Source organism: Muntiacus reevesi, chromosome 9, assembly GCF_963930625.1.
Source record: "Muntiacus reevesi chromosome 9, mMunRee1.1, whole genome shotgun sequence".
NCBI lineage: Eukaryota > Metazoa > Chordata > Mammalia > Artiodactyla > Cervidae > Muntiacus > Muntiacus reevesi.
This window is the reverse complement of record NC_089257.1, coordinates 71,137,163-71,162,239: the sequence shown is the minus strand read 5'-3', so window position 1 is coordinate 71,162,239 and position 25,077 is coordinate 71,137,163. Positions and strand designations below refer to the sequence as shown.

The following is a 25,077-nucleotide window of genomic DNA, read 5'->3' as shown; positions in this document are numbered from 1 at the left end:
ACTATTTGTCTTCTAAAACTCAGACATCAGAGCTAGCTAACCCATCTAACTCTTCTTAGAATATTCTATCTCGTTTACTGACATATAAAATAAAGCTCACAAAGTTCATGGCTTTATCCTCCTTCTAAAAAAGCAAACAACAACTAATAAGAAAAGTTTACAAATGAAAACAAAGCTTTCTCTCATAACAAAAATTCTTTCTGTACTATGATACAATAAAGAAAAATAAGTCTGAGTTACAAAGTTAAATTTCAAAATAAAGATTTCCCAGTATTCTTTATTTTCTATCATTTTTTTTTTTTTTTTTGTAGTAAGTATTAATTTGAGGAACAGTAGATAAAGCAATGATTGCTTTGTGGTATATTAAGAAATATGTACAAAAGTCTAATTTTTTAAATGTTGAGAAATACACTGAAAACTTCAAATCTACTCTAGCCTCTTCCAGAAAGTAAGATTTTGTGCCATACATCTCACAAAGATCCTCCTGCTTTCCCTTCCAGTAAACTATAATTTGTAAACTATGACTCACTGACCAAACCCAACCCAATATCTTTTTTTGTAAATAAAGTTTTACTGGCGCTCACACCCTCATTCATTTAGGTATTATATATGACTGCTTTCATGCTGCAGTGGCAGAGCTGAAAGCTGTAACAGATCATGTGGCCTGCAGAGCCTAAAATATTTACTATCAAACCCTTTACAGAAGGAGTTTGTGAAACCATGAATTACAGTATTTCAGGAGTTTCCTGGCAGTCCAAAGACTAGGACGTGGTGCTTTCACTGCCTTGGGCCTGGGTTCAAGCCCTGGTGGAGGGAACCAAGATCCCGCTAGCCATGTAGCACAGTCAAAAAAAAGAAGAATTTCTATGAAACAAACATCCCTCCAGACGTTGGATCAGGTCAGAAGCGCTTGAGAAAATTAGATAAGCAAGGTGAATAACATCAATGTTTTTACCCATCTGGGTCATAAAAATCTAGAACTCACAATTTTTGAGGATCTGTCAAGTGGGAAAGTCAAGGAATCTGGCTTCTTTAAGAATCTCAGCTCTTTCAGGATAAAGGGGAAAAGCTTCCAGAATAGATTGCTTCTCTCACTAATAGTACACAGCATACTGATGTAGATGGTTATGGAAGCTAAATTAGGAGTAGACCAGGAAAGTTATTCTAAGTTCAAGCTAATAAAATTTGTGAAAGTTTCTCCTTCTCAATCAGGTTTGAATACAAGTACCACTTGATTTTGACAAGTCTAAGACTTTACAAGCCAAATGATCTCTAATGTTACTCCCAAGGGCAAAGACTGGAAACTATAAAATTGGAACAGTTATAAACCTCAGAACAATTATAGATTTTTTCTCTTCCTCTTTCCAATCTAGGGCAATAGTTCATTTTTACACTGGAGAAAGAATAGATATTATAAAACAAAAGCAAATATAAGTCCTATTATTAAAATTCTTAGAAATCACAGAAAAAGAATATGATCATAAATTACCTGATGAAAAAGCAACTTTCAAGTATCTGTACTACATTTGGAGTACAATGTACTACAATGGAGTATTGTGTTATTGTAAAAAAGTAAGGAAGATACCTTTGAATACGTATGGACTTTCAAGATTATGTTAATTGAAAACAGCAAGGTGTAATTAGTTTAAGAAAGAAGTGGAGAGAAAAGCATATCTCTGTGTGCATATCATGTACTTGCTTATTTTATATACAAAAAATGGTATATAATAGTCCTAGCAGAGCGGAATAAAGGCAGAGCCTGCAATATTCTATCAAGCTAAGAAAACAGATCTAGACTCTGGAGCTGCCAAAGCATCCAAGACTTGAAAGGACAAGATCCTGAAAAGAAATAAATAGAAAAGTCTCAAAATCTGTGCGTTATTTCCCCTCAGGATATTTGCCAACTCCTAAAATGTACACAAATGAGCTCAGATGCTACAGAAACAAGCAAAAAGTAGCTGTCAGAGCGCAAAGAGCTCATCCGAGAGATTAGCAACCTCTTGCAGTTTGGGAATCAAAGGCTGGATTCGAGGCCCTTTAAGATGATAGAACTGTCCCATTAAATACTCAAGTCTTTCAGATGACGCCCCCAAGTGGCTACAGACTAGCAGTAAGGGAAAACCACAAAGAGACCAACCTTAGCAAAGCCTGAAACCCAGCACAACTCCATCAAGGTGATCTGCACATACCCTGCCTGTCAAAATAAAAATCCTCTCTAAAAAATTAAATCCTCTCTAAAAGAAAATGTAAGCCTTTCCTGGTGGCTCAGATGGTAAAGAATTTGCCAGCAGTGCAGGAAACCCGGGTTCAATCCCTGGACTGAGAAGATCCTCTGGAGAAGGGAATGGCAACCCACTCCAGTATTCTTGCCTGGAGAATCTTATGGAGGAGCCTGATGGGCTATGGTCCATGGGGTTGCAAAGAGTCAGACACAACTGAGTTACACTCGCCCCCCACCCCCACCAGCCCTGAAGGAAAAATAACACCATCTAAAGTCTCTATAGCCTAATAAAAATAAATGAAAAATAAAATAAAGTCTCTATAGCTTTTTTACATACAGTGTCGTGCATCTAAATCAAAACTACCAGGCATACCAGATAGGACCAAATGAGGCCCTTTAAAATCCCCTCTTCCACCCCAAAAAGGGAAAACAGACTACAGAACAGGCCCATAAATTAGCCAGACACTGGAGTTAACAAGCAAGGTTATTAAAAGAACTATGACTGATACTGCTCATCTAGGAGAACTGGAAAAAAAGCAAAGCATGAGGAAAGAATCAAAAGCCAGACGAACACTGGCAATAATGCAGAAATGGATTTTCAGAAGTCCAAAAAACCCTCTGCAAAGACACCAAGGGCTAGAGTCCCATTTGTAACTATAAAAGTTCAATTTATCAATCTTTTTCTTATGGCTATGAACACAGTCTTTCCTTTACTACCTTCTAGAAACTCCACACCACCTTTACCTTTAGGCTCACCATCTACAATCACTTTACAAAGACAACCAGCTAAACGCTTAGCTCTTTGACAGAGACTAAACACACTGCTAATTTTATTTTAGCAAAACAGTGAGCTACACACTAGAATCATGCATTAAAGGAGAAAAAAGAAGCTTAACTTCCTCTCCTGGATTTTCCATTTCCAGAGTAGGAGCTCTCTATTCAAAAAAGTATTGTGAATAACTAGAATATGAAGTCACAAAAGACTGGAGGAAAGGAATAGTTATATAGCAAACAAAGAGAAAACTTCCAATCTAGGAATGAACCAGGAAGTGCATCACCTCACAATACTGTGGGAGGAGAGGGTTTACTCTGTGAAACAGCTGCATATTCAGATTTAAAGGTAAGAGCCTACTCTTAGCAGATATTAAACTCTTCTGTAGACATTAGATGTCTTCTTATAAACTAAATGGCTCTCTACTAAGTTTTTCAAGTAATTAATATGTTCCATTTCTCAACTTCAGTATTTTAAAGGTATATAACATATAACCATTAACAACTAATACCATAAAAGATTAAAGATAAAAGATAATAGCCAGGACATGGAAGCAACCTAGATGCCCATTCGCAGACGAATGGGTAAGGAAGCTGTGGTACATATACACCATGGGATATTCCAGGACATGGAAGCAACCTAGATGCCCATCAGCAGACGAATGGATAAGGAAGCTGTGGTACATATACACCATGGAATGTTACTCAGCCACTAAAAAAAAAAATTCATTTGAATCAGTTCTAATGAGATGGATGAAACTGGAACCCATTATACAGAGTGAAGTAAGCCAGAAAGATAAATACTATTAAAGTATACTAACACATATATATGGAATTTAGAAAGATGGTAATGATAACCCTATATGCAAAACAGAAAAAGAGACACAGATGTACAGAACAGACTTTTGGACTCTGTGGGAGAAGGTGAGGGTGGGATGTTTCGAGAGATTAGCATCAGAACATGTATAGTATCTAGGGTGAAACAGGTCACCAGCCCAGGTTGGATGCATGAGACAAGTGCTCGGGCCTGGTGCACTGAGAAAACCCAGAAGGATTGGGTAGAGAGGGAGGTGGGAGGGGGGATCGGGATGGGGAATACATGTACAACCATGGCTGATTCATGTCAATGTATGACAAAAACCGCTACAATATTGTAAAGTAATTAGCCTCCAACTAATAAAAATTAATGAAAAAAAAAAAAAAAAGAAATGTACCCAATTGGGAATAAAAAAATTTTTACTTAAATTGTACTTTATATTACTTTACAAGAGAATTGAATAACATCAGTATTAAAGTAAAAAAAATAAAGTAACACGGCAGCCCAAGAGTCACCTTGTCTTTGAAATATGCTTCCTACCATTTTATTGTATACTTATGACATATTTATGAGACACATCAGTTAAAAACCTTTTCAGATACAACTAGTAAATTAACTCTGCGGCACTGGCAATACAACAGGCAAACTAGTAGGTGGAACAAAGTCTAGAAATAGATTCATACATAGAGACTTCTGGATTTGTGACAAAGGTAATGCTATGTATAGTACAAAGTCTTACCAATAAATGGATCTGGGTCAGTAAGAAATACATATGGGTAAAAAATAAACCTTGATCCTTACAAAAGTCACATATATGGACTATGGACCAAAATGTGAAAGGTAAAACAAAGTTTCTAGATGGTAGTAAAGAATAATACATTCATAATCATAAGGAAAAAGAGTGATAAATGGAGCTTAAAGTTGGCTATCTTTTCATTAAAAGACACCAACCATTAAGAGAGTAAAAAGGTAAACTATGGAGAGATTTTTTTTAAAAATACATGTAAAGATTTCCTTTACATGATCAATAGAATCAACAGATCAATAGGAAAAAGAAGAAAATCCATTTTTTTTTTTGAATGGGCAAAACAAGTGAAAAGGCACTTCAGAGAGAGCTATAAGGATTTGCTAAGGTGCTCTAAGTCATCAGTCATCAAGGAAATGCATTGTACTAACTGTATTCACAGAATGACTAAACAAACAAAAAAGAAATCCCGACAACAATGAGTGGTAGATGTAATGATGAAGATGTAGAGCACTGGGAGGAATGAAAACTGATACAACCACTTAGGGAAACTGATGGCAATATCTATAATAGCTCTGTACAGCTGTGATCCTGCAAGTCCACTCACAACTCCAGGTGTGTACATTCAACAAATTAGTAGATAAGTACACCAACTACTATTTTCAAGAATGCTCATAGCAGCCTGATTTTATAATAGCTCCAAACAGGAAATATCCCCAATGTCTATCACCAGGAGAATGGGTAAACATGCAAATACATGCAGTAGAATATTATACAATAATGTAAAAAAAAAAAAGAAACTAAAAAAAAAAATACAGCTATCTCCATAAGTCTGAGCAAAAAGAAGCCAAAAATAAGTACACATGAATTTCTATGTAGTTCAAACACAGGCAAGATGATTCTAAGGGATTATGACAAAAACTCAAGTAACAAAAGCCCCCCAAAAAATAATAAATTGGACTTCATCCAAATTTAAAATCAAGGAATACCACCAACAAAGTGAAAAGATCACCCACAGAACACGAGAAAATATCTGCATATTATATATGTGATATATGATACGAGATTTATACACAAATTTTTAAAAGTCTTATACCAGTGCACCAGCCCTGAGCACCCTGTATCATGCATCGAACCTGGACTGGCGATTCGTTTCACATATGATAACTTACATGATTCAATGCCATTCTCCCAAATCATCCTGCCCTCGCCCTCTCCCACAGAGTCCCAAAGACTGTTCAATACATCTGTGTCTCTCTTGCTGCCTCATACAGAGGGTTATCGTTACCATCTTTCTAAATTCCATATATATGCGTTAGTATACTGTATTGGTGTTTTTCTTTCTGGCTCACTTCACTCTGTATAATAGGCTCCAGTTTCATCCACCTCATTAGAACGGATTCAAATGTATCCTTTTTAACGACTGAGTAATATTCCATAGTGTATATGTACCACTGCTATATTATGACCCAAGGGATGGGATGGGGAGGGAGGTGGGAGGGGGGTTCAGGATGGGGAACACATGTACAGCCACAGTGGATTCAAGTCAATGTACGGCAAAATCTATACAATGTTGTAAAGCAAAATAAATAAACTAATTAATTTTTTTAAAAAAAGGTCTTATACCTCAACAACAAAAAGACTTGACTGAAAAATGCGGAGAAAATTTGAAAATACATTTCTCCAAAGAGATACAAAGGGCCAATAAGGATATGGAAAGATGCTCAACATCATTAGTCATTCAGTTCAGTTCAGTTCAGTCACTCAGTCGTGTCCGACTCTTTGCGACCCCATGAATCCGCAGCATGCCAGGCCTCCCTGTCCATCACCAACTACTGGAGTTTACTCAAACTCATGCCCATCGAGTCGGTGATGCCATCCAACCATCTCATCCTCCTGCCCCCAATGCCTCTCATTAGCCATCAGGAAAACGCAAATCAAAACCACAATGAGACACCACTTCATTGCCATTTATAATGACTATAATCCGAAAGACAAACACTGTCAGGTGCTGGTGAGGATGTGGAGAAAACATGTCTTGCTGGTAGGAATGTTAAACGGCAAACAGTTGTTTCAGAAATCAGATGGGCAGATCCTCAAAAAGTTAAACATATGGCCCAGCAATTACACTCTCAGGCTTACAGCAAAAAGAAGTGAACACGTATGAATACATAGTAACTTGTAACACAAATGTTCACAGCAGCATATTCAGAACAGTCAAAGGGTAGCAACAACCAAAATGTTCAACAACTGATGAAAAAGTAAAATGTGGCATCATACGCATAGAATATTATTTAGCAATAAAGTCCCTCAAAGATGCTAAGACAGGATGAAACTTGCAAACATTATGTTCAGCACAAGTCACAACAGACCATGTTTTGCATGACTGCATTTATGTGAAATGCCCACAACAGGAAGTCTATAGAGATAAAAAATTAGTAACTGCCCAGGTATGGGGGGTGGGGAAGCAGGGAGAGCTGGGAATAAATGGGAGTGACTGCTAACAGGTATGGGACTTCTTTTAGGGGGGATGAAACTGTTCCAAAATCTTGGTGACAGCTGCGTAACTCTTGTGAATAATACCAAAAGCTATCACATCATACACTTCAAATGGTTGTGTGGTATGTAGATTGTATCTCAACACAGCTAGAAAAAAAATAAGACTAAACTATACGATGATATAAATCGGAAAGATATGTCACATTTGGGATGAAAAACTGACTGGAAAGAGACACAAGAGGGGGTTCCCTGAGGGCAGGTAATGTTCTCTATCTTGTTTTGGGTAGCTACAAAAATAAATTCATTTTATAAAAATTTACTGAGCCTTACATCTAATAAGAGGTATGTACATTACTATACTTATGAAAAAATTTCAACAAAAAATTTTTACTGTAACTACATTTCAAAAAACCTCAGTAAACAAAATTAGATTATTTACTTCCATTTTAGAAGTTAGGAACCTAAGGAAATCTAGAAGTTAAAAGTGACTTGCTTATGGTCATACTGTAAATTAATATCTGAATTAAAGCTTGACTTCTATTTGTAAACAATGCATACATAAATCCCCTCCTACTCAGAATTATTACTTTTATCACTTACCCTGCTTATCTCCTTCACAGCACTTAGAACTGTATAAAATGGTTATTATCTGTTACATTTATTACTCTGTCTTTCCTCAATAGTAAGCTACATGAGTGTAGGGATCCTACATGTTCAATACTATATCCCCAACAGCTAGGAAACGGCCTAGAACAGCCTGGTGCTTAACAAGTTGCCGTTGCTGTTCAGTGGCTCAGTCGTGTCCAACTCTTTGTGACCCCATGAACTGTACCCCTCCAGGCTTCTCTGTCCATCACCAACTCCTGGAGCTTGCTCAAACTCATGTCCATTGAGTCAGCGATGTCAGCCAACCATCTCTCTGTCGTCCCCTACTCCTCCTGCTGTCAATCTCTCCCAGCATCAGGGTCTTCTCTAGGAGTCGGCTCTTTGCATCAGGTGGCCAAGTATTGGAGCATCAGCTTCACCATCAGTCCTTCCAATGAATACCCAGGGCTGATTTCCTTTAGGATGGACTGGTTGGATCTCGGTGTAGTCCAAAGGACCCTTAAGAGTCTTCTCCAACATCATAGTTCAAAAGCATCAATTCTTTGGCACTCAGCCTTCTTTAGTGTCCAACTCTCACATCTATGTATGACTACTGGAAAAACCACAGCTTTGACTAGACTGACCTTTGTCTGCAAAGTAATGTCTGTTTTTTTTAATATGCTGTCTAGGTTGGTCAAAACTTTTCTTCCAAGGAGCAAGCATCTTTTAATTTCACGGCTGCAGTCACCATCTGCAGTGACTTTGCAGCCCAAAAATAAGAGTCTGTCACTATTTCCATTGTTTCCCCATCTATCTGACATGAAGTGATGGGACCAGATGCCATGATCTTTATTTTTTGAACACTGAGTTTTCAGCCAGCTTTTTCACTCTCCTCTTTCACCTTCATCAAGAGATTCTAGTTCCACTTCGCTGTCTGCCATAAGGGTGGTGTCATCTGCATATCTGAGGTTATTGATATTTCTCCCGGCAATCTTGATTCCAGCTTGTGCTTCATCCAGCCCAGCATTTCACATGATGTACTCTGCACAGAAGTTAAATACGCAGGGTGACAATATACAGCCCTGATGTACTCCTTTCCCAATTTGGAACTAGTTCATGGTTCTATGTTTGGTTCTAACTGTTGCTTCTTGATCTGCATATAGGTTTCTCAGAAGGCAGGTAAGGTGGTCTGGTATTCCCATCTCTTGAAGTATTTTCTACAGTTTATTGTGATCCACACAGTCAAAGGCTTTAGCGTAGTCAATGAAGTAGATACTTTTCTGGAATTCTCTTGCTTTTTCAATGATCCAATGGATGTTGGACATTTGATCTCTGGTTCCTCTGCCTTTTCTAAATCTAGCTCAAACATCTGGAAGTCCTCAGTTCACATACTGTTGAAGACTAGCTTGAAGAATTTTGAGCCTTACTTTGCTAGCATGTGAAATGAGTGGTGCAATTGTGTGGTAGTATGAACATTCTTTGGCACTGCCTTTCTTTTCCAATGGAATGAAAACTGAACTTTTCCAGTCCTGTGGCCACTGCTTAGTTTTCCAAATTTGCTGGCCTATTGAGTGCAGCACTTTCACAGCATCATCTTTTAGGATCTGAAATAACTCAGCTGGAATCCCATCACCTCCACTAGCTTTGTTCGTAGTGATGCTTCTTAAGGCCCACTTGACTTCGCACTCTGGCTCCAGGTGATGGATGACACCATCATGGTTCTATGGGTCATTATGACAACAAGCGTCCAAAATGAAATTAGTATACCCCTAACTCTTTCCTGTGCTTTGTTTTTGTGAAGGTGGAAATTCATTTTGATATTTGGTATTTTTTTAGAACAGAAACTAAATTCAAGTTTGACTGTCTTATATCTCAAATACAGTCACCAATGTATCTGAAAAAGAATGACAAAGGAAGCTAAATAATTTAACAAGAATGAATATGGCAATGCAAACTGTTAGCATGGTTCTGTTTAATTATTTGTGACATTTCAAATTTCAAATAATACCATCAATATCAAATTTTTAAGAAAATGACAATAATGAAATGTTTCCTTTCAAACAAAAAATTACTGATTTATCTACTAAATATTATGATTTAGAAATGGTCAGAGCTACTTATCATTTGAATGAGAATTTAGCATAAATTACAAGACAACTGATAGAGAGTTTTAGACAGCCTGGAAAAGTTTTATTATTAGGAAAAAAGAAAAACAAAAAACAAGCAAAACTGGATGTCCTTCACCTTAGGATGACTGATTTGAAACTGTCTTGACAAGGATGCTCTATATTTTTTCTTGCGTTCTATCTTCCTTATATTCTTTAGTGCTCACTTATTTAAGTACTTGTCTGTATGTAAATCAGTAATATTTTTATTACATATTTAAATAAATGAGATTGAAAGATTTGGTAAATAGCTGTTCTCTCAGAAAAGGTATTATAAAAGAAAAGCTGCTATCCTTCAGTCTTCTCTTTAAAATCAAAGCAGTATCATAAATTTCTTTAAATTTTCCTTTTATAAAAAACACTTTAGTACATTCTAGCTCTTTTTTTTTTTCAAGATTCTTCCTCTAATATAAATATTGCTTATACTCTTCACATACCACTTAGCACATGTTATCTAACTTTAATAAAATTTGTATGTATCCATCTCACTTCTGTCAAGCACACAGGCTTCACTCCCATGAATGCTGCATATCTGTCCGTCTACAATCCAGCACAAAGCTGGCACATCCTGAATATCTGCTTTAACTGATGAAAAACCACCTAGAGTGGTAGTGTGTGTGAAACTCGTGCAGTCGTGTCCAGCTCTTTGTGACCCAATGGACTTCTTCAGGCCGCAATACTGGAGTGGGTAGCCATTCCCTTCTCCAGGGGATCTTCCCAACCCAGAGATCGAAGTCAAGTCTCCCACACTGCAGGAGGATTCTTTACCAGCTGAGCCACCAGGGAAGCCCAGAGTGGTATAAGCAGCATCAAGTCGGAATTCAGGAAACAAGTTTTACCCATGGGCTATGGACTGCAAACAAGTCTCTTTACTACCTCAGGGTTTCAAAATAAACAGTCGCTAGGTCTCCTACAGCTCTGAGAAGTAAGGTTCCTCATGAGTCAGAGAAAAACCCAGGGCTTTTTAAAATCTATTTCTTCTCTTAGAAATATTATTTCCAATCATCTTACAATTGGGATCATCAATTTGTGCATTTATAACAATGTTTGTGACTTCCTCCTCCAGCTACCCATCTGGCAAATTATTCTACCCACTGCTCAAAAGCATCGCCCCAACACCAGCAAGGAGCAAAAATAAATCTTAAATAAGACTAACAGCAATTTTCAACAGAACTGAATGTCTAATTCTACTGGTCATCAGGAAACCAGGTACTAATTCTTAAGAAGGAGAATAGCATTTTATTTTGCTCAGTATCTTGTCTATTCTAGTACATCAAGGCTGTATATTGTCACCCTGCTTCTTTAACTTATATGCAGAGTACATCATGAGAAACGCCAGGCTGGAAGAAGCACAAGCTGGAATCAAGGTTGTCGGGAGAAATATCAGTAACCTCAAATATGCAGATGACACCAGCCTTATGGCAGAAAGTGAAGAAGAACTAGAGAGTTTCTTAATGAAAGTGAAAGAGGAGAGTGAGAAAGTTGGCTTAAAGCTCAACACTCAGAAAACTAAGATCAAGGCATCCAGTCCCATCATTTCATGGCAAATAGACGGGGAAATAGTGGGAACAGTAGCCGACTTTATTTTGGGGGCTCCAAAATCACTGCAGATGGTGATTGCAGCCATAAAATTTAAAGACGCTTACTCCTTGGAAGGAAAGTTATGACCAACCTAGATAGCATATTAAAAAGCAGAGACATTACTTTTTCAACAAAGGTCCGTCTAGCCAAGGCTATGGTTTTGCCAGTAGTCATGTATGGATGTGAGAGTTGGACTATAAAGAAAGCTGAGCGCAGAAGAATTGATGCTTTTGAACTGTGGTGTTGGAGAAGACTCTTGAGAGTCCCTTGGACTACTAGGAGGTCCAACCAGTCCATCCTAAGGGAGGTTAGTCTTGGGAGTTCATTGGAAGGACTGATGTTGAAGCTGAAACTCCAATACTCTGGCCACCTGATATGAGGAGCTGACTTATTTGAAAAGACCATGATGCTGGGAAAGATTGAAGGCAAGAGGAGAAGGGGACGACAGAGCATGAGATGGTTAGATGGCATCACCAACTCAATGGAGATAAGTTTGAGTAAACTCCGGGAGTTGGTGATGGACAGGGAGGCCTGGCGTGCTGCAGTTCACAGGGTCGCAAAGAGTCAGACTTGACTGAGACTGAACTGACTGAAGAGTTACTTTATATAAACCACACTTGCTAAATATAAATGTAGCCTTTCTAAATATACATTGTAGTTGGGACTTCCCAGATGGTCCAGTGGTTAAGAGTCTGAATTACAACTCAGGGAATGCCAGTTCAATCCCTGGTTGGGGAACTAAGATCCCACATGCCATGTAACACAACTAGAGAGTCTATGCACCACAGAAAAAGGATTCCACATAACACAGTGAAGATCCTGCATCATCACAGCTAAGACCTGCCACAGCCAAATAATAACGATATTAAAATAATAAAGCATTAATATAACATTTTGGTTACCTACTGTCTAGGAAGTAAGTTCTTCCAAATGTGTTATCAAAAACAAACAAAACATGGCTATATGTTGTGTATTTTTTAATATACTGAACCTAGAGACTGAGTTCTAGAAGAGTTTAGACAGTCAGAATAGCTTAAAATGCCTTAAATTACCTAGATGCCTTAAAGTACTTAAACATCCATAAAGAGATTTTGTTTCAATGCCAGAAAGCACTGAAAATGTATTTTTGTGTATGTAACACTGGATAGTTCAAAGGACAAAATTAACACATACAGTCATTTGTAATGTATAATAAAAGTATATATAAAACTATTTGAGTGCTTAAGTAAATGAAAAACAAATACATAAGGGTTGTATACATGAATGTACCTTAAAAAGGTTTATGATTTAATTCCACTAAGTATTAAATTGGCAATTAAATGGAATTAGGTCTATATAAGAAATGGAAGTAACCGAGATGTTCATCCACAGATAAATGGATAAACAAGCTGTGGTACATAAAAACAAAAGAATATCAGTCATCCATAAAAAGGAACAAATTTGAACCAGTTGTAGTGATGTGGATGAGCCTAAAGTCTGTTATACAGAATTAATTAAGTCAGAAAGAGGAAACCAAGCATGGCATAATAATTTGCACTGTATGTAGAATCTAAAACGGTACAGATGAACCTATTTGCAGGGAAGGAATGGAGACAACGGATGTAGAGAATGGACTTGTGGACACACTGGGGGAAAGAGAGGGTGGGACAGATAGAGAAAGTAGCATCAGCATATATACACCATCATGAGTCAAATAAACAGCTTGCGGGAGGCTGCGAGATAAGACAGGGAGCTCAGCCTGGTGCTCTGTGATGACCTGGAGGGGTGGGGTGATGGGAGGGGAGGGAGGCTAAAGACGGAGGGGACACATGTACAATTATGGCTGATTCACGTAGTTGTATGGCACTGTAAAGCAATTTTCCTCCAATTAAAAAATTTTTTAAAAAAGATTTAATAGAATTAAGAAATACTATATTATCTGATGACAGAGCAACAATTTTGAATCCAGTATCAAAAAGAAACTTTTACCTTTCTGGGCTTTCATTGTCTGTTCTTCAATTTGTCTCAGACGTTCCATTAGCTCTTCCTTTTCACGTTCTATTCTTTCCTTTTCCTTTTCTGCTATTTCTCTTTTCTTCTTTTCATTCTCTAATTGAGCCCTTAAAAGGAATTACATTGTGTTGTTGCAAATTAATATGAAAATATATACATGAAACCTAAGTAGTAACTGTGAATCAACTAAGAAGAAATGACAGCATATCAATATTTTAAGTATCATTAAATTTACATGTATTAAAAAATCATATAGTTAAGAATATAGGACTACAACACTGTTACATATACATACACTGGATTAAAATATATCTTTTATTGTGAGGTCACAAAAACTCATGTCAGCGACCGTTTAAAATAAACTCGACGATAAATTATATGTAAGCACAAAACCAGGTAACTGTACAGTTGCATACCCAAGAACATGCCTCCTTTAGATTAGCAAGAACCACCCACTGGCAGAAACAGCAAAGGTTTGAAGGGAGTGCACAAGACTGTTTCACTTGAAACGGCAAATTAACACGGAGGGGCAAAAAATTTCAACCATTAACAATTAATACAAGTTTAATTTCTAAGGTAGTATCAACTTAAACTTGGGTACAAGATGACAACTCAGTTTTATCTCCTTTGACAAATCCCTTAAAATGATAATATGCATCTAATGCTATCTAAAAAGATCCTCCTGAGAGTTTGGTGGGAATGGGTGCTTTTGTCATTTAGATGCATCTGCCATGGGCCTAAATATAGCCAAATTCATTTATCAAACATCTACCAAGGGCTTACTGTGGATAAGACTCTATGGTGAGGGCCAGAAATACAATGATGAATAAGATTTAATTATCAGATATTGTCTACTTTAATGGAATAATTTTCTCTTTTTAGTTAAAAAAAACATCAATTATGCTTTCATCTAAAACTTATCTAAATATACCTAAATATTTATAAAAGACATAGCTGCCATTTGATGTCAATTCTGAATTTCAAGCCCAAACCATATAGTTTCTCAACTTGCAATCTCTGATAAGCTTATCATCAAAGTTTTATTACCTATTTCTTCCTGCAGCTCCTAGTACCTATCTGCTTACAATATGAAGAGAGACTCCAGCTCTGGGGCAAACAGGGAGAGTTATAATAAATCAGCAAGAAAAGTAGGCCTATGCATTAAGTTTAAGGGTGGCCATATCTTCCCAACTGGTTTTAATGGATCCTCACAGCATTTAATAATCTACGGCCTATGGTTCATTCATGAGAGGGGAATTCCCCCTTGTTCTAGACTTCCCTACAAGGTACTTTCTCAACAGCCAGAAGAAAGATTGAATAACTAAGCGCCCCTCTTCCCCCAAGACTTGGACTCACTTTTAGCACATTCACCTTTCATCCTATCTCAATCAACAGAGTATATACAGGTAAACAGCCCACACTGCTCTATGAGCCAGGGGTTACACAGGTTTAGGAAAGTTTGAGCATCCCAATTTCCCTGAGAAAAACAAGGGCCTAGGGGCCCCACAGATACTGCTGCCCTTCCTGTATTCTTTAGAAAGCTGAAAAAGCAGGCTTGTCTGTGACATCAAGAGCACAGCACTTCTCAAGTAATTGCTAGTATGCTCAAGAGCTACTTTTTGTTTCCCACTCTTTTTTTTCTCCATTTATTTTTATTAGTTGGAGGCTAATTACTTTACAATATTGTAATGGTTTTTGCCACACATTGACATGAATCAGTCATGGATTCACATGTATTCCCCATCCCTATCCCCCCTCCCACCTCCCTCTCTACCCGATCCCTCTGGGTCTTCTCAGTGCACCAGCCCCGAGCACTTGTCTCATGCATCCAACCTGGGCTGGTGATCTGTTTCACCATAGATAATATACATGTTTCGATGCTGTTCTCTCGAAACATCCCACCCTCGCCTTCTCCCAGAGTCCAAAAGTTTGTTCTGTACATCTGTGTCTCTTTTTCTGTTTTGCATATAGGGTTATCGTTACCATCTTTCTAAATTCCATATATATATGCGTTAGCTACTTTTTCCATGCCAAGCTGCCTGCTACTCTAAGATGCTGAATAGGCTGCCCACATCACTCCTCAGTCCCTGCTGAGTCAAATCCAGCACTGCCAGAGTCTCCAAGACAGTTAGCTTCCGCCCTGAGACACTGAGGAGGCCCTGAGACATTTTATGAATATTTACATCTCACCAGATCTCAAGACCAAAGGGTACAATAATATTCTACAAACTCAGAACCTTTCCAGTCCTTCTCTGGAACATAGATGACCCCTCCTGGAGGTAGGCACTGGTGCTGTTTACCTTTTCCCTATTGATGTTTCATTTGTTCTTCCTCAAGGATGGAGGTAAAGGAGACATGGAAGCTAGGAAAAAAGACTGAAGATAACAACAAGCAAGTTGGGGGGAGGAATTTTAGTCTTTATACTGAAAAATGAAATAAATGTACAGCCAATATTTAACTTGATTATGATATTTAAAGTGTTTTGTAAAGTTTACTATGTTGCACTCTTACAAGGCTTGTATTTCTCATCTCACAAGAATTCTCACCTGCCTACAGCCATCACCAACTAATACCCCATTCAATTAATACAAAGGACTCTGGCTCTCCACGTTTCGTAGTGATACCCAGTTTCTTTTTGTAGGGAAAACCACTAGGCCATTCAGGTATGACCTAAACAAATCCCTTATGATTACATAGTGCAAGTGACAAATAGATTCAAGGGATTAGATCTGAGAGACAGAATGCCTGAAGAACTATAGACAGAGGTTCATAACGTTGTATAGGGGGTGGTCATCAAAACCATCTGCAAGAAAAAGAAATACAAAAGGCAAAACGGTTGTTTGAGGCGGCCTTACAAGTACCTGAGAAAAGAAGAGAAGTGAAAGGCAAAGGAGAAAAGGAAAGAGATACCCATCTGAATGCAGAGTTGCAAAAAAATATCAAGGAGAGATAAGAGAGACTTGCTAAGTAATCAATGCAAAGAAACAGAAGAAAACAATAGAATGAGAAAGACTAGAGAGATCTTTTCAAGAAAATTAGATATATCAAGGGAACATTTCATGCAAAGATGGGCACAATTAAGGACAGAAACAGTGTGAACCTAACCAAAGCAGAAGATATTAAGAAGAGGTGGCAAGAATACACAGAAGAACTATACAAAAAAGATCTTCACAACCCAGATAACTACGATGGAGTTATCATTCACCTAGAGCCAGAATTCCCCTGGAGTGTGAAGTCAAGTGGGCCTTAGGAAGCATCACTATGACCAAAGCTAGTGGATGTGATAGAATTCCAGTTCAGCCTTTTCAAATCCTAAAAAATAATGCTGTTAAAGTGCTGCACTAAGTATGCCAGCAAATTTGGAAAACTCAGCAGTCACAGGACTGAAAAAGGTCAGTCTTCACTCCAATCCAAAAGAGAGGCAGTGTCAAAGAATGTTCAAACTACGACACTATTGCACTCATTTCACACACTAGCAAAGTAATGCTCAAAATTCTTCAAGCTAGGCTTCAACACTATGTGAACTAAGAACTTTCAGATGTTGAAGCTGGATTTAGAAAAGGCAGAGGAACCAGATATCAAATTGCCAACATTAGTTGGATCATAGAAAAAGCAAGAGAATTCCAGAAAAACATTTATTTACACTTCATTGACTACACTAAAGCCTTTGATTGTGTGGATCACAACAAACTGTGGAAAATTCTTAAAGAGATAGAAATACCAGACCACCTCACCTGCCTCCTGAGAAACCTGTATGCAGGTCAAGATTCCTTACCACTGAGCCACCTGAGAAGCTCCATATTAGAATATATTGCTTTTTAAAGAGCATCAATGGCACCAATTACAGTTTTCTTAAAATTAAGACTAAAAAGTAACCTATATTCAACTTCTATTCAAACTATGTACTAGTAATATTAAAAATTCTTTATTGCTACTACTTAATTAGGTATTAGGTACTCTGCTAAATGTTTCTATACTGACATTATTATTTCTCACAAAAACTCTTGAAAGGACTATTATTTTCACAGTAAGGATAAGAGAATAGTGGGTAAGAAGTTACTGGTTCAACAAGTACTAGAACTCAAACCCAGATTTATCTAATTCCAAAGCCTGTATTCTTTGGTATGACATCAGCTCAGTTCCAGTCATACAGGCAGTCAGCTGTGACACAGACTATCCCATAGCTAACCTACATGTGTAGGTACCTACAAATGTAGGTACCTGACTCTAAATTGTAAACTCAATTTGATTTGGATGCAAGTAACTTAAGAACACAGACTACAAGGACCAATAACCCATGGAAAAGAACATCATTTTCACTATTAAAGAAAAGTTATGAGAGTTGTGCAGGAGGATATAACTACATATGACAAAGTACTGCAGGGAAAGAGGCCTCCTGCTGCCTCTTCCCAACTACTATTCCTGCCCAAGAGACTCCAGCAGCACACCTCTGGGCACTCCCCCAAGTATGCTGGCTCCTCTGTCATTGGGGTTGACCAAAATTGTTTCCACATACACAGCTGTCACTTCTCTCTCCCTGACCTATAAAGCAGGGAATAAACAAAGACTTGGCATGCCACTTCTGAAAGACCATCAATTCCCATGTGGCTGGACTAACATAAAACAACCTTCAGGTGTTCAAATGAAATAAAGAGTCAATGAATTCCTACTGTATAGAAAGCAGGCAATACATACTCACTAATGGAAGGTTGCAGCCTTGCATGGAATCCAGTAAGGAATCACGGGGTTGTTAACTGTGTTAAAAGATCCAGCATCACCCAACGGCCGGCACACCTCAGCGCAGGACACGTCACCCAGACAACGAACAAGACTACACCATACACCCAACCAATCAGCGGGCAGGATTACCAGACACCCCAAAATATACCACCCCACACAGCCAAGCCCATCAGAAGGGAAAAAACCCTCACCTCCTTTCACCAGAACACAAGGCGTACACAAACCACTGGACAAATCTTACCCACTGAGGGCAGAAACCAAAAGGGAGAAGGAATACAACCTGAAAGCCTGGGAAGAGGCGGCCTCAAACACATTAAGTTAGAATAAAAATGAAGACAGAGAAATACTGCACAAATGAAGGAACAAGACAGAAACTCACAAGACCAAATAAACGAAGAGGAAATAGACAAACCATCTGAAAAAGAATTCAGAGTAATGATAATAGAGATGATCCAAAAACTCAAAAACAGAATGAACAAAACGCAAGGATCAATTAACACATTTAACAGGGACCTAGAAGAAATAAAGAATAAACAGAGACATACAACACACAATGAAATTTAAAATATTCTGTGTTAGTAGCTCAGTCGTGTCTGATTCTTTGTGACCCCATGGACTATGGCCCGCCAAACTCTTCTGTCCATAGAATTCTGTAGGCATGAATACTGAAGTGGGTTATTATTCCCTTCTCCAGGGGATCTTCCCAACCCAGGGATTGAACCCAGATCTCTTCCACATTGCAGGCAAGCTCTTCACCACCTGAGCCATTAGGGAAGCAAAAATACTCTAGAAGCAATCAATACCAGAATAACTGAGGCAGCAGAATGGAATGGTGGAAATAACTTCTGAAGAGCAGACTAAAGGAAAAAGAATGAAAAGAATTGAGGATAGTCTCAGAAACTTCTCAGGCAATATGAAACACACCAACATTTGGATTATAGGTGCCCCAGTACCAGAAAAGAAAAAGAAAGGGTCTGAGAAAATATTTGAAGGTACTATATCTGAAAATTTCCCCAACATGTGAAAGAAAACAATGAAGTCCACGAAGCACAGAGTCCCATATAGTATACACCCAAGGAGATACACAGTGAGACACGTACTAGTCAAACTAATAAAGACTAAACACAAAGAAAGACTATTTATTAAAAGCAGCAAGGGAAAAGCAACAAGCAACATACAAGGGAAACTCCATTCAATTAACGATCTTTCAGGAGGAAACTTGTAGGCCAGAAGAGAATGGCAGGATATATTTAAAGTACTAAAAGGGAAAAATCTACAACCAAGATTACTCTACCTGGCAAGAATCTCATTCATATTTGACGGAAAAATTAACACCTTTCAGAGAAGCAAAAGTTAAGAGAATTTAGCACAAAACCTGCGTTACAGACAAAGTTAAACTGACGTCCATGGGAAGGAAACAAAGACAAGGAAAAGACCCACGAAAAGAAGCCCAAAGCAATAAAGAAAATTCCAACAGGAACATACGTATCAATAATTACCTTAAATGTAAATGGATTAAACGCTCCAACCAAAAGACAGACTAACTAACTGGATACAAAAACATGACCCATACATATGCAAACTATACCCAGAGACACATATAGACTGAAAGTGAAAAGATGGAAAAAGACATTCCATGCAAAGTGGAAATCAAAAGAAAGTCAGAGTAGCAATCCTGTCAGACAAAAGAGACCTTAAAAAAATATATGAGAGATAAAGAAACACACTACATAATGATCAATTCAAGAAGACATAACAATGGCAAACATTTATGCACCCAACAAAGGAGCCCCTCAATACTAAGGCAAACAAAAGCAGACATAAAAGGAGAAACTGACGGTAACACAATAGTACGGACTTTAATACCCCATTTGCGCCAATGAACAGTTCATCAAAACAGAAAATTAAAGAAACACAAGCCACATTAGGCCATATGAACCTAGTTGATATCTTCAGGACATTCAATCCAAAATGCAAAGGAATACACTTTCCTCAAGTGCAGATGGAACATTTTCCAGGATAGACCACATCTCAGGTCACGAATCAATTCTCAGTAAATTAAAAAAAAAAAAAAAGGAAATCATATCAAGCATCTTTTCTGACCACAATAATATGAGACTAGATATCAATTAGGGGTAAAAAAAACTGTAAAACACACATACATGGAGACTAAACAATACATGTCTTAAAAATGAACAGGTTACTGAAGAAGATGAGAAATCAACCATTCCTGGAAACAAGTGACAACGAAAACACAACAACCAAAAACCTATGGGATACTAAGAGGGAAGTTTACAGCAATACAGTCCTATCTCAAGAAACAAAAACATCAACTAAGCAACTAACTTTACACCCAAAACAACTGAAAAAGGAGAATAAAACCCCAAAATGAGTAGAAGGAAAGAAATCATCAAGATCAGAGCAGAAATAAATGAAAAAGAAATTAAGGAAATAATAATAAAGAGCAATAAAACTAAAAGCTGATTCTTCAAGGAGATAAACAAAACAGACACACCGTTAGCCAGACTCAAGAAAAAAGGGAGAAAGATCAACAAAATTAGAAATGAAAAAGGACAGGTTACAACAGACAATGCAGAAATACAAAGAATCATAAAAGACTATTATAAGAAACTATATGCCAATAAAATGAACAACCTGGAAGAAACAGACAGATTCTTAGAAAAGTTCAATCTTCCAAGACTGAACCAGGAAAAAATAAAAACTATGAACAAGGCAATTATAAGCACTAAAATCAAAACTGATCAAAAATCTCCTACAAACAAAAGTTCAGGGCCAGATGGCTTAACAGGTGAAATCTATTAAACATTTGGAGAAGAGCTAGTGCCTATCCTCCTGAAACTTTTTCAAAAAATTGCAGAGGAAAGAATACTTCCAGCCAAATCACAGTCGGAACATCACAACTGTCTAAACTTATGGGAGAGATGGAATGCTTGGCTCCTATGTTTCTTGTTTCCTCGCTAGCAGTCTATGAGGCTCAGTAATGAATATGTGAAACTTATTTGGGGAAAAAGAAAAAAAGATCACACACCATGACCCCAGGGATGCAAGGACTCTTCAATATACGCAAATCTATCAATGTGATATATACCATATTAACAAACTGAGAGATAAAAACCATAAGATCATCTTAACAGATGGGAGAAAAAGCTTTTGAAAAAAATTCAGTACCCATTTATGATAAAACTCTTAAAAAAATAGGCATAGAAGGAAGCTACCTCAACATAATAAAGGCCAAAAACGATAAAAACCACAGCAAACATTATTCTCAATGGTGAAAACCTGAAAGCATCCCCTCTAATATCAGAAACAAGACAAGAGTGCCCATTCTCGCCACTATTATTCAACATAATTTTGGAATTCCTAGCTACGACAATCAGAGTTAAAGAAAACAAAAAGAATCCAGACTGGAAAGAAGTAGTAAAACTCTCACTGTTTGCAGATGACACGATACTATACATAGAAAACCCTAAAAATACCATCAGAAACTTACTACAGCTAATCACAGGATACCAAATCAATACACAAAAACTACTTGCATTTCTATACACTAACAATAAAAAGTTAGAAAGAGAAATTAAAGAATGAATCCCATTTATCACTGCAACAAAAAGAATGCAATACGTAGGAATAAATCAACTTTAGGAAACAGAGCTACATGTAGAAAACATAAGACACTGATGAAGAAGAAAACAAAGACAACATAAACGGATGGAGAGATATTCCATTTTTCCCGAACTGGAAGAATCAATACTGTGAAAATGACTAAACCAGCAAATGCAATTAACAGATTCAATATGAACCCTATCAAATCACCAACGGCATTTTTCACACAACTAGAACCAAAAAAACCTCAAAATTTTTATGGAAACACAAAAGACCCCAAACAGTCAAAGCAATTTCAAGAAAGAAAAATGGAGCTGGAGGAATTAACGTTCCTGACTTCAGAGTATATTACAAAGCTACAATCATCAAGGAAGTATGGTACTGGCACAAAAACAGAAATATACACCAGTGAAACAAGACAGAAAGGCCAGCGATAAACTCTTATCTTTGACATAGGAGCAAGAATACACTCAGGCAAGGAAAGTCTCTCCAGTAAGTGGTGCTAGGAAAACTGGACAGCTACATGTGAAAGAATGAAACTAGAACACTTCCTAACATGATAGACAAAGATTAGCTCAAACTGGACTAAAGACCTAAATGTAAGACCAGAAACTGTAAAACTCTTAAGAGGAAAACATAGGCAGAACACTTTATTATATAAATCACAGGAAGATCCTCTGAGTCTCCTCCTAGAATAACAGAAAGGAAAACAAAAATGAACAAGGAAGACCTAATTAAACTTAAAAGCTTTCGCACAGCAAAAGAACCTCTAAACAAGGTGAAAAGACAACCTTCAGAATGGGAGAAAATAATAGCAAATGAAACAACTGACAAAGAATTAATTTCCAAAATATATAAACAGCTTATGCAACTCAATAATAGGAAAGCAAATAACTAAGTCATTGGACTTAGTGGGCAAAAGACCTAAACAAACATTTCTCTAAAGAAGACATACAGCTAGCTAATAAACACACCAAAAGATGCTCAAGATCACTCAGTATTACAGAAATGCAAATCAAAACTGCAGTATCACTTTACACCCATCAGAATGACCACCATCAAAATAATCTTCAAATGATAAGAGCTGAAGAAGGTGCGGAGAAAAGGGACATGACATGTTGGTGCACTGTTAGGTGGAATGTAAACTGATGCAGCCACTATGGGAAGTAGTAAGGAGATTCCCTAAAAATCTAGGGCTAAAACTACCATGTGACCCAACAATCCCACCACCAGGCATATACCCTGAGAAAACCGTAACTGAAAAAGACACATGTACCCTGGTGTACATTGCAGCACTATTTATAATAGCTAAGACATGGAAGCAACCTAGATGTCTACGAATGGATAAAGAAGCTGTGGTACATGTACACAATGGAATATTACTCAGCCATAAAAAGGGATGCATCTGAGTCAGTGCTAATGAGGTGAATAAATCTAAAGCCTATTACACAGAGTGAAGTAAGTCAGAAGAGAAAAACAAATATCCTATATTAAGGCATATATGGAACCTAGAAAGATGGTACTGATGAACCTACTTGCCTGGTAGCAATGGAGATGCAAACACAGACAGACCTATGGACACAGGGGGTGTAAGCAGGAGAGGGTGAGATGAATATAAGATGATGAATGAGATGAATATAAGAGGGTGAGATGAATATAAGAAGGAGAGGGTGGGATGAATAGAGAGAAGCATAGAACAGAAACATACATATTAACATATGCAAAATAGCCAGCCAGTGGGGGAATTTGCTGTGTAACTCAGGGAGCTCACACTGGGCCAGTTGCAAGCTAGGCTGGGATGGAGTGGGAGGCGGGGAGGAGGTTCAAGAGGGAGGGAACATATGTATACCTATGGCTGATCCATGTTGATGAATAGCAGAAACCAACACAATATTGTAATTATCCTTCAATTAAAAGTAAATCAAGAACTACAATGTGATCCTAAGCCACGTGAGAGCAGTAAAAAATGACAGAGCTCAAAGTAACATTTCAACTTAGCAACTTTAATGATGGGGTCAGGAATTACAGGATAGTTTCATGTCTGTTTAAAACATATTTTAAAAAGCAGTTAACTTCTCTTGAAAAATCTGTATGCAGGTCAGGAAGCAACAGTTAGAACCAGACATGGAACAACAGACTAATTCCAAATAGTGAAAAGGGTACATCAATGCTGTATACTGTCACCCTGCTTATTTAACTTAAATGCAGAGTACATCATGAGAAATGCTGGGCTGGATGAAGCACAAGCTGGAATCAAGATTGCCAGGAGAAATAAATAACCTCAGATATGCAGGTGACACCACCCTTATGGAAGAAAAACTAAAGAGCCTCTTGATGAAAGTGAAAGAGGAGAGTGAAAAAGTTGGCTTAAAACTAAACATTCAGAAAACTAAGATCATGGCATCTGGTCCCATCACTTCATGGCAAAACAGATGGGGAAAGAGTGTCAGACTTTCTTTTTGGGGGCTCCAAAATCACTGCAGATGGTGACTGCAACCATGAAATTAAAAGAAGCTTGCTCCTTGGAAGAAAAGCTATGATCAACCTAGATAGCATATTAAAAAGCAGAGACATTACTTTGTCAACAAATGTCCGTCTAGTCAAGGCTATGGTTTTTCCAGTAGTCAACTAAGAACATGAGAGTTGGACTATAAAGAAAGTTGAGTGCCAAAGAATTGATGCTTTTGAACTGTGATGTTGGAAAAGACTCTTCAGAGTCCTTTGGACTGCAAGGAGATCCAACCAGTCCATCCTAAAGGAAATCAGTCCTGAATATTCATCGGAAGGGCTGATGCTGAAGCTGAAACTCCAATACTTTGGCCACCTGATGTGAAGAACTGACTCATTTGAAAAGACCCTGATGCTGGGAAAGACTGAAGGCATGAGAAGGGGATAACAAGAGGATGAGACGGTTGGATGACATCACCAACTCAATGGACATGAGTTTGAATAAACTCTGGAAGTTGGTGATGGACAGGGAGGCCTGGTATGCTGCAGTCCCAGGTGTCGCAGAGAGTCTGACGTGACTGAGCGACTGAACTAAACTGACCTGACTTCTCAAAGGCAGACAACTTGACTGAAACAATGTGAATTAATACAATATCTGAATTATACAAAACATTTAAGAAAAAAAAATGTATCTAATACAATGATTAAAAATATAGGTAGCAAAACTATTTCTGGCAGAGGACTGATTTAATTACTGGATTCAAATCACGTTATTTCCAACACAATATATGTTTTTATGTATTCTGTTAGGGGTCCTCGATTTTGTTTTCTTTAGACTTACTCTATTCTTAAGATTATTGTGTTATTCTATAATGATTTCCTCAACAGA

At 37.7% G+C, this 25,077-nt stretch overlaps 1 protein-coding gene across 2 annotated transcripts in view; it reads right to left on the bottom strand.

Moving 5' to 3' along the window:
- RDX (radixin) overlaps nt 1-25,077 on the bottom strand; it is a 102,128-nt gene that overhangs the window by 37,002 nt on the left and 40,049 nt on the right. For both annotated transcript variants that reach the window (XM_065945288.1, XM_065945287.1), the window contains exon 10: nt 13,353-13,483. In XM_065945288.1, coding sequence (XP_065801360.1) covers nt 13,353-13,483 — 131 coding nt within the window. The remainder of the gene's footprint in view (nt 1-13,352; nt 13,484-25,077) is intronic.